Source organism: Mastigoproctus giganteus, chromosome 8 (assembly GCF_048544385.1).
Source record: "Mastigoproctus giganteus isolate SK-2022 chromosome 8, ASM4854438v1, whole genome shotgun sequence".
NCBI lineage: Eukaryota > Metazoa > Arthropoda > Arachnida > Uropygi > Thelyphonidae > Mastigoproctus > Mastigoproctus giganteus.
Window position 1 is genome coordinate 217,400,532 of NC_143582.1, and position 20,183 is coordinate 217,420,714.

The 20,183-nt window shown below is 38.0% G+C and overlaps 1 protein-coding gene across 1 annotated transcript in view; it reads left to right on the forward strand.

Moving 5' to 3' along the window:
• LOC150082289 (protein stoned-B-like) overlaps nucleotides 1-20,183 on the forward strand; it is a 77,786-nt gene that overhangs the window by 55,784 nt on the left and 1,819 nt on the right. Inside the window, exons 6-8 of the mRNA XM_090380474.1 lie at nucleotides 5,326-5,407; nucleotides 12,502-12,717; nucleotides 17,698-17,833. Of these exons, the coding sequence (XP_090236600.1) occupies nucleotides 5,326-5,407; nucleotides 12,502-12,717; nucleotides 17,698-17,833 (434 nt within the window). The remainder of the gene's footprint in view (nucleotides 1-5,325; nucleotides 5,408-12,501; nucleotides 12,718-17,697; nucleotides 17,834-20,183) is intronic.

The following is a 20,183-nucleotide window of genomic DNA, read 5'->3' on the forward strand; positions in this document are numbered from 1 at the left end:
TTTAGCCAGCGGGTGGTTGGTTGGTGGAACAGACGTCCATCCCTTGTTGGGGAAGTTGATAGCCTAAATAAGTTTAAGGCTCAGCTGGACAGGTATTTCGAACGGACAGAGGGGTGAAGTGGAAATGGTTATTTTTTATTTATTTATTTATTTTATTTTTTTTTTGGCTGATGCTGCATAAGCTTACTTTCTTGCATCGAATGCCTCTACTAATGCTAATGCTAAATATTGTTCAAGGTTTAGGCCTAAATGGATGTCAGATGAACTAATGAGACATATGGTAGAGAAGAAAAATGCATGGGATACCTATAAATTAACACGTGACACAGACGCCTATGATAGATATAAGTTGATCTGTAACCAAGTTACAAAGGAGGTTAGGCAGGACAAGGAAGATTCTGAGAAATCTTTGGCAAGGGATGCAAAGAAAAACAGCAAAGAGTTCTTTACTTATGTAAACTCTAGAAGGAAGGGGATGAATCAGATTGGTCCACTTGATATCGATGGTTCAACTGTTGATGATCCTGCTCAGGTAGCTAACAAACTAAATGAATATTTTGCATCGACATTCACACATGAGGAGTTATTCAGTGAGGGGAATACCATAGGTGTATTCAACTCTGGCAGTAAGCTAGATAATCTTGTAATAACTGAGACTAAAGTGGAGGAGAAATTGTTGAAGATAAACTCAAGAAAGGCACCTGGGGTGGATTGGATCTATCCAGTTATATTAAGGAGGCAGCAAAGGAAGTAAGCAAACCCTTAGCCATAATTATGAGAGCTTCCTTGGACTCAGGGGAGGTACCCATAGACTGGAGATGTGCAAATGTGACCCCAATTCACAAAGGAGGATCAAAGGCTGACACAAGTAATTATAGACCTGTGAGTTTAACTTCTGTTCCCGGAAAATTAATGGAGGCACTGGTTAAAGAAGCACTGCAGGATCATCTAGACAAGACTTCAGTTATAGCTCGGACACAGCATGGGTTTGTTAAGGGGAAGTCTTGCCTGACCAATTTTATTGGATACTATGATGCAGTCACAAAAGAATTGTATTCAGGGAATAAATTTGATATTATATACTTGGATCTTAGAAAGGCTTTTGATACTGTTGCACATGGAAGACTGCTGCACAAATTGGAACAATGTGGCATTGGAGGCAAATTGCTGCTATGGATAAAGGGGTGTTTGAGGGGGAGAAGACAGAGAGTGGTAATCAATGGACGCTGCTCATCGTGGACTAATGTTATTAGTGGAGTCCCTCGTGGTTCAGTGTTGGGTCCATTATTGTTTTCTGTATTTATAAATAATATTGATGATGGTATATCAAGCTTAATGTCCAAGTTTGCATACAATATAAAGGTTGGCAGGGTTGTTAAGGACACTTCTGACGCTATGCTGCTGCAACATGATCTGGAAAGGTTGAGCAGATGGGCTGAGAGGTGGCAAATGAAGTTTAACATTGACAAATGTAAAGTGTTCCATGTGGGAAACAGCAACCCCAGAGCAATGTATCACATTGCTCTGGGGTTGCTGTTTGTGGTACTACACTGACAGTGGTAGAGAATGAAAAGGACCTGGGGGTAATTGTGCAGGTAGACAGTTCTCTCGGACAGTGCAGACGGGCTGCAAGGGTAGCTCATGGTGTCTTATCAATGATATACAGGAATTTTTCTATCAGGGATAAGGAGGTGATTATTTCCTTGTATAAGGCAAGGGTCAGGCCACACCTTGAGTACTGTATACAGGTCTGGAGGCCTCATTTCAAGAAGGATGTAGAGCTGCTGGAACGAGTACAGAGAAGGGCAACAAGATTAGTGAATGGAACAAAGGGTTGCTCTTACAAAGAAAGGCTTAAGTTTTGCAAATTACAATGTCTGGAGACTAGGCACCGGCGAGGTGATCTGATAGAGGTGTATAAAGCCTTGAATGGTTTGCATGCTCAGTGCTGATGGGATTCTGCCTCTTGCTCAGATAATCACCTGAGAGGGCATAAATTCAAATTGCGGAAAGACAGATGTAGGATAGATGTGCGGAAATTTGCGTTTAGCCAGCGGGTAGTTGGTTGGTGGAACAGACTTCCATCACTTGTTGTGGAAGTTGGTAGCATAAATAAATTTAAGGCTCAGCTGGACAAGTATTTCGAACGAACGGAGGGGTGAAGTGGAAGTTTTTTTTTGGCTGATGCTGCATAAGCTTGCTTTCTTGCATCATATGCCTCTACTAATGCTAATATCCCTGGAGCAATATAGCCTTAGTTGCTAATGCTCCTAAAAACCAAACAACAACAATATATTGCTAATATGATTGATATTGATTCACTTGATCAAACTAATCAAAATCTTATAGTTTTGATGATTTTGCTGCTGAAAAGACTCAGTAGCAATAGGGAAACACATAATTAACATATCCGATCCTAAGTCTGATAAAAATACAGTAAATCTACAATACCCGAAAGCATATTCCATCCCATTCTATGCATATACTAAAGAATGTATTGTTTTACAAAAAGAATTCTTTAGGCAGTTGGGCTGAGAAATAGCAATTGAGGTTTAACATTGATAAATGCAACGTACTGCATATAGGTAGCAGTAATCCCAGATTAGTTTACCAACGGTGTGGTACTATGCTCAGGGTAGTGGAAAATGAAAAGTGACTGGGATAATTGTGCAGTCTTTTTTTTTTTTTTTTTTTTTTTTTTTTTTGTAGTTGTTGGCACATCGGCTTCTGTGGCCATAGTGCACCTCCCAAGGTTTTGCAGTACTTTGATCCAGACCCGAGGCGGGATTCGAACCTGCAACCTTTGGGTTGCCAGGCAGGCACTTTACCCACCCTGCTAGCCCGGTCGGCAATTGTGCAGTCAGATTGGAAGTTATTTAAGTAGTGCAGACAGGCTGCCAGTACAGAGCACATTTGGTTTTGTCTATGATATACAGGAATTTTGCTAGCAGGGATAAGGAGGCGATTATTCCATTGTATAAAGCAATGGTCGGGTCACATCTTGAGTGACCTGACATTTGAGGTCTGGAAGCCTCATTTGAGGAAGGATGTAGAGCTGCTGGAGCAGGTACAGAGAAAGGCAATGAGATTGGTGAGGAGAACGAAGGGATGTTCTTACTAAGAAAGGCTAGAGTTCTGCAACATGCAGCATCTGCACACTTAAACACCTGAAAGGTGATCTGATTGAGATGTTCAAGGCTTTGTATGGATTGGGCAAGCTCAGTGCTGATGGGATTGTTCTTCTTGCTCAGACTATGCACATGAGGGGACATAAATTCAAATTGAGAAAGGATGGTTACAGAATAGATGTGTAGACGTTTGCTTTTAGCCAATGGGTGGTTGAGTGCTGGAACAAAATTACATATAATTAGCATTAGTAGAGGCATTCGATGCAAGAAAGCAAGCTTATGCAGCATCAGCCAAAAGAAAAAAAAAATAAGTAAGTAAAAAATAACCACTTCCACTTCACCTCTCTGTTCGTTCAAAATATCTGTCCAGCTGAGCCTTAAATTTATTTAGGCTATCAACTTCCACGACAAGGGATGGAAGTCTGTTCCACCAACCAACCACCTGCTGGCTAAAGGCAAATTTCCTCATGTCTATCCTACATCTGTCCTTCCTCAAATTGAACTTATGCCCTCTCAGGTGATTATTCTGAGCAAGAGGAAGAATCCCATCAGCATTGAACATGCTCAAACCATTCAAGGCTTTATACACCTCTATCAGATCACCTCGCTGGTGCCTAGTCTCCAGACACTGTAATTTGCAAAACTTAAGCCTTTCTTCGTAAGAGCACCCCTTTGTTCCATTCACTAATCTTGTTGCCCTTCTTTGTACTTGTTCCAGCATCTCTACATCCTTCTTGAAATGAGGCCTCCAGACCTGTATACAGTACTCTAGGTGTGGCCTGACCATTGCCTTATACAAGGGAATAATCACCTCCTTATCCCTGCTAGAAAAATTCCTATATATCATCGACAATACACCATGAGCTACTCCTGCAGCCCGTCTGCACTGCTCAGAAAACTTCATATCTGCCTGCACAACCACCCCCAGATCCCTTTCATTCCCTACCACTGTCAGTGTAGTACCACAGAGTTGATACGTTGCTCTGGGGTTGCTGTTTCCCATATGTAGTACTTTACATTTGTCAATGTTAAACTTCATTTGCCACCTCTCAGCCCATCTTCTCAACCTTTCCATGTCCTGTTGCAGTAGCATAGTAGTGTCCTTGACAACCCTGCCAACCTTCGTATCATCTGCAAACTTGGACATTAAGCTTGATATACCATCATCAATATCATTTATAAATACAGAAAACAATAATGGACCCAATACTGAACCCTGAGGGACTCCACTAATAACATTAGTCCACAATGAGCAGTGTCCATTGATTACCACTCTCTGTCTTCTCCCCCTCAACCACCCCTTTATCCATAGCAGCAATTTGCCTCCAATGCCACACTGCTCCAATTTGTGCAGCAGTCTTCCATGTGCAACAGTATCAAAAGCCTTTCTAAGATCTAAGTATATAATATCAAAGTTATTCCCTGCATCCAGTTCTTTTGTGACTGCATCATAGTATCCAATCATGAAATAATGTCGTGAAAGTGGATAGCCTAAATAAATTCAAGGAAGAACTAGACAAACCATTAGAGAAGATGGATAGGTGAAATGGGAAGAGGCATTTTTTTTTTTTGGGAGGGTGGGGCTGATGCTGTATAAGCTTGCTTTCTTGCATCATTTGCCACTACTAATACTACTGCTAATATAATTTGAATAAAATGAATATTAATGGTTTTTGGTTGACTCACGTTAACAATGTCATTGTTAAAGTGAGCAATTTTAATAAGATCACACCTGTCAGTGGAGGGAACTTCCCCATAACAATAAAACATAATGCAGTGAAGTGTTTGTTATTAATCGGTCACTAATTTGCTTATTTTAAGTATGTTCTGGTTAACCTTCCCCCCCCCCCTCCCCCCACACAGAGAGAGAGAGAGAGAGAGAGAGAGAGAGAGTAAGAGAGAGAGAGAGAGAGTGTACTATTTGTGCCATAACTTGCAATTCTATGCCACATTTCATTAACTTGTTTATTTTGTGAGATATTTAAATTTATCATCAACTTTACTTTGGACACAAACTTACTAATCAGTGTTGGTATTTTTTCTGCTGTTTCAAAGTGATTTGTATAAATTTTGAGAAGAAATTTATGAAATAATTTATATTTCAGTGTGAAATTTAGCTTTTTCTGAAACACAATCCACAGCTATTGAAATAATTAACATTTATACCATGAAATAAGTATAATTTTTTTTTTGTTAGATTTCATCCTCCCGACGCTTGTTTGTTTGAATTAATGAGGTTTCGTATTAGACCTCCTCGTAACAGAGAACTCCCTTTGCAAGTAAGTAATTTCATAACTTTCTACAGGTTTGCTATCTTATTCTGAATATTTTGGCAGATAAATTACTATGGATTTGGATGCTCGTAACTGTTGGTGCAACATACACTGATCTCAGACATGTATTTGACTCTGTTGATAATACTGTTTTGCTCAAAAAAATTAAATTTTTATGGTTTAGAGATTTCTTGCTTTCATTGTTACATTCTTACAGAAAATCCTGTACTAATTAATATTATTATCTCTACCTAGTTTATTCTTCATGTTTACTAAACTAATCCTTGGGATTGCCCTTTGTTTTTTCAATTAGGCAGATAATTCTGCACTCTACCTAGAGGATTCACAGATGTATTTCTTAGCATACATATCAAGTTTTTTGACAGTATGATGGATAACAGTGGCACTAATTTATTAGTATTAGCAGTGGCAACAGATGCAAGAAAGAAAGCTTTTATAGCATCAGCTAGGGGAGTGGGGGTGGAAGAGTTATGCACTTAGTTAAGAACAAAAAAAAAAATGTAAGGTAGTGCAGCCAATGAAACTTGTGTAACCGATGCAATATTCAATCAGTTTGGTGTGACATAAGCACTGGGAAAACAAAAATGAGAGTAGGGCGGGTTAGAGGCCTAATGACTATGATGAGTATAATGAAAATATAGTAGGCCAGTATATCATATTGTCTTATAATGTGGGATTTTAACTTTCCAGATATCGACTGGAACTTGGGGGTTGGTCACTCACAGAGTACCATGATGTTTGTGAATTTTTGGACAACTGTTTTTTACAACAGTATGTTGGCAATGTAATGAGAGAAAGCAATACTCTTGATCTGATTATCAGCAGTGACTCTTCATGCATTAAGAATCCACAGATGAAAGTACCACTGGGTGACAGTGATCACAGTGTATTGATGTGGGAGTTACTTAAAGGTGTAACTACTGTCATGGGCAAAGGGAATGGCTTTTGATTTCATAAAGCTAACTAAAGCAGTTTTAGACAGTTTTAAAATTCTATTCAGTGGGACCAACAGATGAGCCGACCGGGCTAGCCGAGTGGGTAAAGTACCTGCCCGGCAACCCAAAGGTCGCGGGTTCGATTCCCGCCTCGGGCTTGGATCAAAGTACTGCAAAAACCTTGGGAGGTGCAATATGGCCACAGAAGCCAATGCGCCAACAACTACAAAAAAAAAAAAAAAAAAAAAACAACAGATGATGTTACCAATAGAAAATTCTAAATGGAAAGCATTTAGGGAAGTAATCATAGAAAGCTATTAGAATTTTTGATATACATTAGCAAAATTCCTCTATATCATTGACAAAACCTCATGAGCTGTTCTGGCAGCTCATGCAGTTTTGTCTCTGAGCAGCCTGTTTACACTACTTAGAGAACTTCATATCAGACTTCTTCAGAGAAGAATTTCATATCAGACTACTTCAGAAAGCACAATTACCTGCAGGGTCATTTTCATTTCCATTACACTGAGTGTAGTATCATACAGTTGATATGTTACTCTGGGATTACTGCTACCCATATGCAGCACCATGCATTACCTAATGTTAAACTTCAATTGCCATTTCTCAGCCCATCTGCCTATTTTTCTAGATATTGTTGAAGCAGCATACCTTCATTACTGTTATTAACCACTGGTAATATTTGTATCATCTGCAAACTTTGACAATAAGCTTGATGTACCCTCATAAGTATCATTAATAAATACAGAAAACAACAATGGGTCCATCGCTTAATCCTATGGAACTCCACTAATAACATTATTCCATGAAGAGCAATGTTCATCAAAATACATTTATATGTTATAAATTTTATTTTTTGCATCCAGTTCCCTTTGTTACTGTATCATTGTATCCAATTAAAGTGGTCAGACAAGATTGTCCCTTAAAAAACTCATGCTGTGACTGAAATATAACTGCACTCCTTTCTTGATGGTCCTGCAGTACTTCTTTAACAAATGAATCCATTATTTTCCCTGGAATAGAAGTTAAGCTAACAGATTTGTAATTAATGTTACCCTTTGATCCCCCTTTGTGAATTGGGGAAACACTTGCACATTCTCACTCCACAGAGTCCTCCCCTGAATCCAAAGATGCACTCATGATTTTGGCTAATGTTTTCTTACCTCCTTTGCTGCCTTCCTTAATATAATTAGATAGGTCCCATCTAGCCCAGGCTCCTTTTTTATATTTAACTTCAATAATTTCTCTTTCACTTTTCTCTGTTTTTTGCAAAATTGTTTAGCTCCCTGTTAGAGTTTGATAAACTTCTGGCATCTCCCTCCCTAAAGAATCTCATGTGTGAATGCAGATGCAAAATACACATTTAGCCTGTCAGGAACCTGAGCAGTATCATCAACAGTGAAACCATTGACATCAAGTTGACCAATATTATTCAGCCCCCTCCTTCTACTGGTAATATAGGTAAAGAAGTCTTTACTGCTTTTCTTGGCATTGTTTGCTAGAGACTTCTCATAATCTGCTTTTGTGTGCACTTCCTTTGTGACTTGATTGCTGTCTAGCATAGGCTTCTGTATTTATAACTACCATAGGCTTCTGTATTACCTGATAATTTATATGCATCCCATGCATGTTTCTTCCTTGCCATGTGTCTCAATAGGTCATCTGACATTCATTTAGGTCTAAGCCTTGAATATTATTTCTTATTTGGTATGAAAAGTCTAGTAGCTTCTATGATTATTTACCTGAATGCTTCCTTCCCACTTAGAATTTGTTATTGGTAACAACATTAGTTGGTCCCACTGAATGGCATTTAAAAACTGCCTGAGACCACTCTAGCCTCCTATACAAAAGAAAAAACCCTTGATGATAGTTTCATCCTTAAGTAAATCCTGCATTTATACACTGTGACCAGTGCCATCTAGTGGTTCTTTTATCTGCAGATTCTTAATATATGAAGAATCACTGCTGATAATCAGATCAATTGAATTGCTCCCTGTTGTTGCCTTTTTAACTTGGTTCTTTTATCTGCAGATGTTGGTTCTTTTATCTGCAGGTTCTTATCGTAGTAGTAGTAGCAGTAGTAGTGCCATGTGATGCAAGAAAGCAAGTGTATGAGCTTATGCAGCATCAGCCAAAAAAAAAAAAAAAAATCACACCATTCCCTCCAAATGCCTGTCCAGTTCCTCCTTAAATTTATTCAATCTATCAACTTCCACAACGACAGATGGAAGTTTGTTCCAGCAATTAACAACCCGCTGGCTAAAGGCAAATTTCCACACATCTATTCTACATCTGTCTTTTCTTAATTTGAATTTATGCCCCCTTAGGTTCGTAATCTGAACAAGTGGAAGGATCCCATCAGAATTCAGCATGCTCAACCCATTCAAGGCCTTATACACCTCAATCAGATCACCGTGCAGGTGCCTAGTCTCCAGCCACTGCAATTTGCAGAATTTAAGCCTCTCTTGGTAAGAGGATCCCTTCATTCCCCTCACCAGTCTTGTTGCCCTTCTCTGTACACGCTCAAGCAAATCTACATCCTTCCTAAAATGAGGCCTCTAAACCTGTACGCAGTACTCAAGGCGTGGCCTGACCATTGCCTTATACAGAGGGACAATCACCTCCTTCTCCCTGCTAGCAAAATTCCTATATATCATTGACAAAACCTCATGACCTGCCCTCGTAGCCTGTCTGCATTGCTCAGAAAACTTCATATCTGACTGCACAATTACTCCCAGGTCTTTTTCATTTTCTACCACCTTAAATGTAGTACCACACAGTTGGTACGTTTCTCTGGAGTTACTTCTACCCATATGCAGTACTTTGCATTTGTCAAGGTTAAACTTCAGTTGCCACTTCTTAGCCCATCTGCCCAAATTATCTAGATCCTGTTGCAGTAGCACACTGCCATTACTGTCATTAACAACCCTGCCAACCTTTGTATCATCTGCAAACTTCGACATTAAGCCTGATATACCTTCATCAATATCATTGATAAACATACAAAACAACAGTGGACCTAACACAGAACCCTGTGGGACTCCACTAGTAACATTAGTCCACGAAGAGCAGCACCCATTGATTACCACCCTCTGTCTTCTCCCACTTAACCATCCTTTTATCCATTGTAGCAACTTACCCTTAATACCATTCTGCTCCAATTTGTACAATAGTCTTCCATGCGCAACAGTGTCAAAAGCTTTCCTGAAATCCAAATATATGATATCAAAATTATTTTTTGCATCCAGTTCCTTTGTAACCACATCATAATATCCTATCAAATTTGTCAGACAAGACTTTCCCTTAACAAACCCATGCTGTGTCTGAATTATTGCTGCAGTCTTTTCTAGATGATCCTGCAATGCATCTTTAACCAGTGACTCCATTATTTTACCCGGAACAGAAGTTAAACTAACTGGTCTGTAATTACTCGTGTCACCCTTCGATCCCCCTTTGTGAATTGGGGATACATTTGCACATCTCCAGTCCGTGGGAACCTCCCCTGAGTCCAAGGATGCTCTCATAATTATGGCTAAGGGTTTGCTTAGTTGCTTTGCCGCCTCCTTTAATATAACTGGATAGATCCCATCCACCCCAGGTGCTTTTCTTATGTTTAACTTCAACAATTTCTCCTCCACTTTGCTTTCAGTTATTACAAAATCATTAGGTATCCTGCTACAATTTGATAACCTTCTGCCATTTTCAAACCTTAATAATTCCTCATGTGTGAATGTAGACGCAAAATACTCATTCAGTTTGTTTGCTATCTGAGCAGGATCATCAACAGTCGAACCATCGATGTCAAGTGGACCAATCAGATTCATCCCCTTCCTTTTAGAGTTTATATAAGTAAAGAAATCCTTGCTGTTTTTCTTAACATCTTTTGCCAAGGATTTCTTGTAATCTGCCTTCGCCTGCCTAACCTCCTTTGTGACCTGATTACAGACTAGCTTATATCTGCCATAGGCTTCTGAGTCGCTTGATAATTTATATGCATCCCATGCATTTTTCTTCCCTGTCGCGAGTCTCATCTGTTCATTAGATAACCATTTAGGCCTAAACCTTGAACAATATTTCGTAATAGGTATGAAACTTTTAGTAGCATCCATGATTAATTCCTTGAATGCTTCCCACTTAGAATTTACTGTTGGTAACATCGTCAGTTTATCCCACTGTACAGAATTTAAAAACTGTTGGAGACCACTGTACTCACCTTTACGGAAGCAAAAACCCTTTCCTTTGTATGAAGAATCGCTGCTGATAATTAGATCAAGGGAATTGCTCTCTGTTGTTGCCTCTCTAACATGCCAATGTAGAAAATGGTCATCCAGTAAATCCACAAAATCTTGTTAGTGTGTGAGTGACCAACCTTCATGTTAGATTCAATATCTGGAAAGTTAAAATCCTCCATTCTAAGACATTCTGATTTACTGGCCCATTCTCTTTCTCTATACAGCTATTCATTGTACTCATCACAGTCATTCTGCCTATAACACACTACTACTGTCATTTTTGTTTTCCCAGTGCTTTTGTTAGAACAAACTGAATCAATGTTGAACTGGATGCACAACCTTAGATTTTATGTGATTCTTAACTAAGAGCACAACCCCTCCACCTGTCATGTCTGTTCTTTCTGTATACATTGTACCCCCACTATATCTGCATTTGATGACTTCATCAGCACTTCAAATTCATCAAATTTGTTTACTATGCTCCTAGCATTGGTGTACATGCTAGTAGGCATGTACCCGTTCTTACTGTTAGTTATCCTAACACAGCCCATGAATTTCCTTGTTCCACAATGATCCACAACAGGCCTAGAAATCCCCTGGGCTACTGCATGTTTCTATAGAAGCAATGCAAGAATCACTTTCACTTCTGCCTGTGGCTGCTGTTAATCTATTAATCTGTGTATCCATCCAAGATAGCAGTTTTCCAACCCACCGAACACTGCCTGCCTCGATGGCATCAGCAAATATTCTTGCACCCCCTTTCTATTTAAGTGTATCCCATCCCTGTAGAAGCAGTATTAGTGGAGTCCCCCATGATTTAATTTTGGGCCTCTTGTTGTTTTCTATATTTATTAATGATATTCATGAAAGTTTTGTTTGTTTGTTTTAGAGTTTTATGGCGATTCATGAAGGCATATCAGGCTTAATGTCTGAGTTTGCAGATGATAAGAAATTTGGCAGGGCAGCTATTGACACTAACCAAGGTATACTATTGAAACATGTCTAGAAAAGTTAGGCAGATGGACTTGAGAAGTGGCAATTGCAGTTTAACATTGACAAATGCAAGGCACTGCATATGGGTAGCAGTAATCCCAGAATAACATACTAGCTGTGGTACCACACTTAGGCTTGTTAAGAATAAAAAAGTCATGGATAACTCTGAAGACAGTTATGAAATTCTTTATGGCCTGAGCAGTGCAGGCAGGCCACAAGGATAGCTCATGGGTTTTGTCAATCATATACAGGAATTTTTACAGAATGGATAAAGAGGTGATTATCTCTGCTGTATAAGGCAATAGCTAGGTGCCATCTTGGGCACTGCATACAGGCCTAGAACGAAGGATGTGGATCTGTTGGACCATGTGCAGAAAAGAGCAACCAGATTAGTGAGTGGAACAAAAGGTACCCTTACCAAGAAAAGTCTCACTTCTGCAAATTGTAGAATCTGGAGACTAGACCTATGAGGCATTCTGATTGAGGTGTTTAAGGTTCTGAATGGATTGAGTAAGTTCAATGTTGATGCCATCCTTTCTCTTGCTCAGAGTAAAGGCATGAGAGGGCATAAATTCAAATGTGTACAAGGATAGTTGCAGGATAGATTTGTGAAAATTTGCTTTTAGCCAACGAATTGTTGATTGTTGGAACAAACTTCTATTTTTGTTGTGGAAATGGGTATTTTGAATAAATTCATGGAAAAACTAGACAAATTATTAAAGTGGATGGATAGACAGGTGATGGAAGTTTTTTTTTTTCTTATGCTATGTAACTTGCTTTCTTGCACCATTTGTTACTACTAATAATTTCTGCGGTAAATAATTTAAGTCATTGCAATTTATGACATAGATTTAATTATAAACAATTTATAAATATTTTCTTAAAAGTTACCCTCTTACAGGTAAAAGTAACCATGAATATAAGTAGTACTAAGATCTCAATTGAGGCTGATGTTCTTGTACCTGGTTGCATAAGCCGTAAGCATGGACAGATTCCTTGTGAAAATATACAGATCCGTCTGCCTATCCCTGAATGCTGGATTTATCTTTTTCGGACAGAGAAATACTTTCATTATGGTTCTAAGAAATCTGTTTCCAGAAGATCTGGAAAAATTAAGGTATGTTTATTAAGAAAAAATTTTGTAAACTGTGCTGTAACAGACAAATTTATATGTGCTAAAACAGCATATATTGCATTTTGATATTTACTATTTGTGTCCTTGTTTCTGGATTGCATCCATACACCCAAGATAAACACCTGTGATCACTTTTGGTAACAATCGTGGATCCAAAATGGATAGTTCAAATAACTCAGATGAAAACAGAATTGTTTTTCCCTGTAATCAATTGTGAGAATGTGTGAATTTGATAGAACGCTATCAAATTCACCTCTTCACAAAACGATCTACACAATGAACTTCAATACCTTACTGATAAAGTCATAGCCAGGAGCTACCCCCCCTCAACTCATCCAACACACAATATCCACCATTAAAAACAGTATTAATAACCCCACCAGACACAGTCACAAGACAAATACTCACATAGTTCTCCCTTACCATAGTGAACTCGCAGCACAATTCCGACGTACATTCAAAGTTACCGACATCTCCCTCACCTTCTCCACTTACAATAAACTAGGTTCCCTATTTAATTCTTATAAAGATACACACAAATATCCCATCAATGATCTCAATAACATAATATATCTCATAAAATGCCAACCAAACAGCGACACCTGTTACATCGGCAGCACTATCACCAAATTCGGTTCCTCCACAACTTCCAATACCCATGCATACTACCACTTCAACAGTTTCAAGACAAGACAATCCTGCACTAAGTTAACAACCCATACTCAAACCCACAACCACACCCCCCTTGTTGACTCTGCCATCACTATTATTAAACTTAGATCAAGCTACAGAATTCTTCAATATGAAGCCCTCACCATTGAATGGTACCGACACCATTCCGATCTCAACATTATTAACACTAAACTTCCCTTCAACCTTTCATCGGCTTGGAACCTCTCGCAGCTAAAGTTCCCACATGTCAAAAAGAGCATCATGGGAGTTTAGATAAACTTTAAACACAACACGCACTCTTCTCTTCCATTTGCCAACTGATGACGGTTTACTCATGAAAGTCGCATGTAACGACTATTGGCACCACCGGTCTTCTCTCTTTTTTTCATTTACGTCTTTTAACCTCTTTTTGACAACCAAGGATTGGAGATCTACATTTCTACTTCCTTGCGCTCATTTTAAAATCTGTTTAAAATATTTTCACCCCATTCCCCACCTTAGTTCTTTTTAATGCTTCTTCCAACCTAAATTTAACCACCATCTACCAAAAAAATTTATTGCAGATTAATACAAGGTGAGTACCATTTTCTAAGCATTTGCTATTCATTTTTTTTTAGTAGTTAATAATGTTATCAAGACCCTGATAAATACTAACTGGAAACAAAGGCAATTATTTAAAACAGCAATATAACTAAGGAAAAGAAGAATAGAAACCTCACAGATTATCGCTTTCTGTATTTTTGAAATACCAAACAATACATGGCTAAGAATGGCCATGAGAGAAAGGCTCCATTGGAGAAGAGACCATTGCCAGTTTGTGACCTGAGGTGCCTAGAGGATGACTCCCCTCGATTGTGTGCTCGGAAGAGTTTTTCATGAGAAAAAGATCAAGAGTGTTGGATTGTCTGGTATTCTGGTTGGTAAATGAACAGTGTGTGAAGTCATTAGTAATTGCAAAAGCCTTGGCTTCTAAACCAGCTGGGTCTGTGTGACTAGAAAGTGGAGGTCAGCTGGCATTGTGAACATTAAAATTACCATGGAAAATTACCCCACTGTTTGGAAAGTTGGACTGGAGAAAGTCAAGTTTCAAAAAAAGGAAGTCAAAGAATTTCAAGTGATTAGTGGAGTTGGGAGAACTATAGAGGCAACAAATTAATTTGACAGAATGGAGTAAAGAGATTTTAAACCAGCAAAGATCAAAAAGAGGAGATTCCAGTCTCTGATAAGCAATATCAGAGTGAGCATATGCACAAGTACCACCTTTGAATTGAATCAGAGTCTCAATTAATATTTGCCTCGACCACTAGTCATTTCAGTTTCCCTAATTAGCATTAGCATTAGTAGAGGCATATGATGCAAGAAAGCAAGCTTATGCAGCATCAGCCAAAAAAAAAAAAAAAAAAACACATTCCGATTTCACCCCTCTGTTCGTTCCAAGTTCCTGTCCAGCTCAGCCTTAAATTTATTTAGGCTATTAATTTCCACAACAAAGGATGGAAGTCTGTTCCACCAACCAACCACCCACTGGCTAAAGGCAAACTTCTGCACATTATTCACTCTTTGATTCACAGGCATAAGTACAGGGTGTGCCCAGGTACACCTAATGTCTCAAAAAAGTGGCTTTGCATTTTAATTTAATTGCATAATACATTCTTTTCGTTTTAAATTATGGATTATTGTATCATGCTATAAGTGTGAAATTGTGTAATATAGATGCTATAAATTATAGAAAGCTTCCATTTGCTTGTGGTATGCTTTCCCACTACTGTGCTACTGCATTATCTTGTATGTTGAACGAGAGTTAGCTTCGTCAGTTAATTACAATGACTTGAATGAGAAATTTAAGTTGATAACACCTGGTGAGTGATGTCTCATTCTCTTGATCAGGAAGATGATGGAACCTTAATCTGTTTTTGACAATTTAGGTTAGCTCATTAATGGTTAAAGTTATAATCATAAAAATTGACTGTATCTTTGTATATGCCGGTTATTACTAGCCAAATCTGGTATTTTGTGTCTCATTTTTTAAGTTTGTATTTTTTTAAGTAGAGTTTAGTTGTCAATTTAAAAAAATAAGTTGAGTTAAGTTTGAGTTTGTTTGATGAATAAAAATAATGTCCTTTATGATTGAGTATTCAATAAACATTGGCCTTTAAAAAAAAGCAGCGTGTATACCCTGTACACATGAAAGATGTTTTATTTTATGTGAAAATGTCTGTGGCGGCACTAGATTTTATTCTTGCTTAATATTATTATCCACTTTCTTGCATAATATTCTGCTTTCATTCTTGCATAATATTCTGCTTTCATTCTTGCATAATATTACTACCCACTGCTTACTCTACTGAATCAATGTTAGTGACTGAGTTAGCATCGTTAGCACCATTTAGGAAGTGACATCAATCGCATCATTTCTGTAAAAATTTCTTTAACAATCAATTGCGTCATTTTCGTAAGAAAATTTTGTTACCAATCGATTTTACTCTAGTGCCGCCATAGATGTTTTCACATCAAAAAGTAAAAAATAAATTCAGTGGATGCGCATTCAGTGGGTACCCTAATGAAATGTGCTATGCACGCCTCCAACTGCACCAGTTGATGAGAGTTGCCTCCCACCTAGTATTGCCTAGTAGCACAGAGGGGCAACATTCCTCTGTGTTTTGTAGACATTATCCCTCGATCCCTGCTTACATTGGTTCACACTTGGGTGGTCAGTATACCAGGTGTAATGTTCAGGACTTGCACATTGGGGGGGGGGTAAACAGGGTTACTAACAGTTCCACCAATGTGATGGTTCAAGCAAAGGATTTGGTTGTCATAGAATGACTGGACTTGGCTGAAATTTGGTCTACTTGGCTCACAAGTTGGACTAGAATATCATTTCCATCAGTGTTTTAGACTTCCAGAAGAATGTCTGTGACAAGCCCCTGTGACAAAATCTGTGTGTATATACTAAAAATGTGATCTGTATGTACTAAACATTTTGCTGTTAATATGCATGATATAATAATAATCTTATCTGTGATGACACCATGATGTAACACTAGTCTAAAGTTTACTATGAATATCTCTCTATGTACCGTGTCTGTTAAGGACACTGGTGATCATGGTCTTCCACATCTCTCGATCTTTTGCTGTTCTCAGCAGGTCTAGACTCCATATGTTCATCCAGTTGGTCAGACTACTAATATAGTTTATTCTCTGTCTTCCTCTGCTTTGCTTTCCATTGACCTTGCCTGTCATGATGATCTCCTCCAAACCTTCCTTTCTCATGATGTGCCCAAAAAAATTTCAGCTGCTTTTCTCTTATGTTCCTCAGTAATGATCTTTGCATTCCTGCTCTTTGTAGTACCTCTACATTTGTGATATGTTCAGTCCAGGATATTCTGAGCATCCGTCTATAAAACCATATTTCTGTCGCCTCCAAACGCTTTGCCATTTCTCGGGAGATTGTCCAGCATTCATTACCTAGACTCTCATTTAAGTCTCCTGTTATGATTATAATTTCCTGAGATTTGCATTGTTTCCTTGCTTTTCCAGCTTCTCATAAAACTTTTCTAGTTCCTCTTCACTACTCTCTGCTGGTGGAGCATATACCTGAATGATGGCCATGTTAAAAGGTTTTCCTTTGAATTTGACCAGCAGTATTCTGTCCGATAAAGCCCACCAATCTAACACACTCTCAGACGTTGCCCTATCCAACAAAACCCCAACTCCTCTTTCGTGTCCATCTCCTCCCCAATAAATCATTCTTTGTTGCCCTGTCTTGAAGTCTCTGCTCTCTTTCCACCTGATCTCACATCCCCCCTCCACATGCCATTGTGTGAGATTGAGTTGAACCTCACATCATTTTTTTCCAATCACAGGATATGATGTAAAACTCCTGGCATCTGTTTGCTGTAATTGGTAACAAATATGTATATACAAGTAGTTCTGGAAGATATTCTAGTCTCCAAAAAACTCCTGGCATCTGTTTGCTGTAATTGGTAACATTGTATAAAGTCTCCATTCCCTTCAGAATAAAGATTTCACTTTCCAAAAGAAGTCTAACAGGAATGTTTACAAAAGTTGCAGAAGCATTGGAATCAATGTATACAGTCTCATGGAGCCTACTTTGAAGGAGAGCCATTTGAATAGCTAGTAAGCTTCATTATTTCTTGAATATTAGTTCAGCCCCCCTCTTTTGATCACACCTCATATGTAAACCCCTCTGTCTTTTCTGTATTGGTGTAGTGCCCTACCTTTTGTTGGTTATGATGGATTTATGTATATATATATGTATATTTTTAGGGATTAGAAAAAGTTACTGGAACTCTACAAAATCTCGATCCTGGTTTGATTGAAGTATCAACTGGCCAAGCAAAATATGAACATGCATTTCATGCAATTGTGTGGAGAATTCCTAGGCTACCAAAAGAAGGACAAGGCAAGTTGGCAACTACTGTACTTTAAAAAATCTTTTTATTTTTAATAATTTTTCAGATATACTAAATATTCAAATGCATTTACAGAATTTTAATGCTACATTAGAGAACAGGCATTAATAAAATTGCTTGCATTGAAAAGACCACCTTTTTCAAATTGGTAAGTCTTGGAACTGATAGAAACTAACATAAAAAAGGGATTCATTGTAATATTACAGTTTACCAGGGGCAGACTGGCCAGAGTGATGGTTACTACTAGGGCCAACAGCAAATTTGTATCATTGACTAACAGTCATGATATGATAAGTGATTCAGATGAGGTTAAATTGTTGTTAACTGCCGGGGACCAAAACCTGCCAGTCTGATCCTGCATTTTACTGTGTTATTAAATTTCAAATTCCTATGACATGATATATATTTATATAGAGGGTGTTTCAATAGTATATACAAATAATTCTGGGAGATATTCCAGTCTCCAAAATAAGAAAAAAAATGTTATACGAGGTGTGGCTATTAAATAATGAAACTGCATGCATAGCCACTACACACCAAGTGCCACCTGCTGAATGCATCATGCCAAAAAATGCTGCTGAAAAACGTAACATGCACCAAACATAATGAACATGGATATAATTGAAAACCGCCGTATTAGCTGAATGCTGAGAAGCGGAATGCCGAAAAGCAGGGCCCTACTCTAATCTCATTGTAAATTGAATAATCCATGTAACAGTAGGACTAAAGGAGCACTGGAGGAAACAGTGGCCAGGCTGGATAGTGAAGCACAAAGAAGAGGACTTAGGATAAATGAAGCGAAGACAAAATATATGGAAGTCCAGAGAATGACAGATAACATGGAAAATTTAAGAACCAACAGCTTCTCGTTTGAGCAAGTTTAAAATTTCGCCTATCTAGGTTCGCAGATAAACCAGTTGAACTCTATTACTAATGAAATTAAGTCCCATATCCTGAGTGAAAACAGATACTTCTATGCACATGAAAAACTTATTGAACAGACATTTAAAATTAAGGATATACAAAAGTCTCATTAGACTAGTTGTAACATACGGTTTTGAAGCTTGGACATTAACTAGTAAAGATGAGTGGTTGTTGAGAGTGTTTGAGCGTACAATTTGCTGAAAAGTCTTTGGGCCCGTACAAGACGTTGATGGATCCTGAAGGATCAGAATGAACCATAAACTTGACAATCTTATTCAGGGTGCGGACATTGTCAGATTTGTGACGAACCAGAGACGTGCCTGATTGGAACATGTTATGAGAATGGATGACAGCAGAACAACTAAGAGGATAATGGAATGGAAACCTATTGGTAGAAGGGTAAGAAGAAAACTGCGGAAAAGATGGATGGATGACATAGAAGAGGATTTAAAGGCCACGAGAATAAGAAGTTGGAGAAGTTTGACTTCTGGGAGGGCTTACTGGTGGAACATTGGTGAGAAGGCTAAGACCCACCCTGGGTTATAACGCCAGAAGAAGAAGATGTAACTGATACTGTTTGTAATTAATCTCTGATGGCAACTATTATTATTCTTGTTATTATTAATATTCATTGCATTTCAGCCATTATTTATTGTAGCTAACTTCAGCTATCTGGATATTGTAACACAGCTGTTATATATTGTGAATTAACTTCTAACCTGAGCTATTATTTTAATCCCCTCCACTTGATAATTCCCAGAATGTTTAAGTGTTAGTATTGAGGTGTTTTCAATTTAATTATGATATTTCAATAAGAACAACAATCTATCATGTGATATATTACTGTGGCATTATTAATTCTTTCTCAAAATAATAAAAAATAAATAAGAATGAGCACACTTTGATCTTAGCCGAAGGGCCGAGACGCGATAATAAGAATGAGCAGATGTACACCTAATGTGAATATATTATTATTACTAAATCCATTTATTATTGTAGAAAATGTTTGCTTTCACCCCTTTTACACAGCTGACTGGCTAGAAGGGTGTACAAAAAGGCAAGAATAACAATTATTTACGATATTTACAAAACTGCAATTATTTACGATATTTACAAAACTGCAATTATTTACGATATTTACAAAACTGCAATTATTTACAATCTTATTTAGAAAATGCAATTATTGACAGTATTTCAAGAGGCAATTATTTACAGTCTTACAAAAGTAAGTGTTGAACAGTAATTTTACGTTGCATTTTCACTTTTTACAGGATATTACTTCTTAATCATAGTATTACATCTCGTTCCATATTCTTTATCCGAGTAGTTTCATCAGGGGTGCTCCCATTCTGTAGTTGAAGTAAGCTGTGGGCTTCAGAGAGGCTCTTCACTCTGTATTGCTTGCTTTCAGAGTAT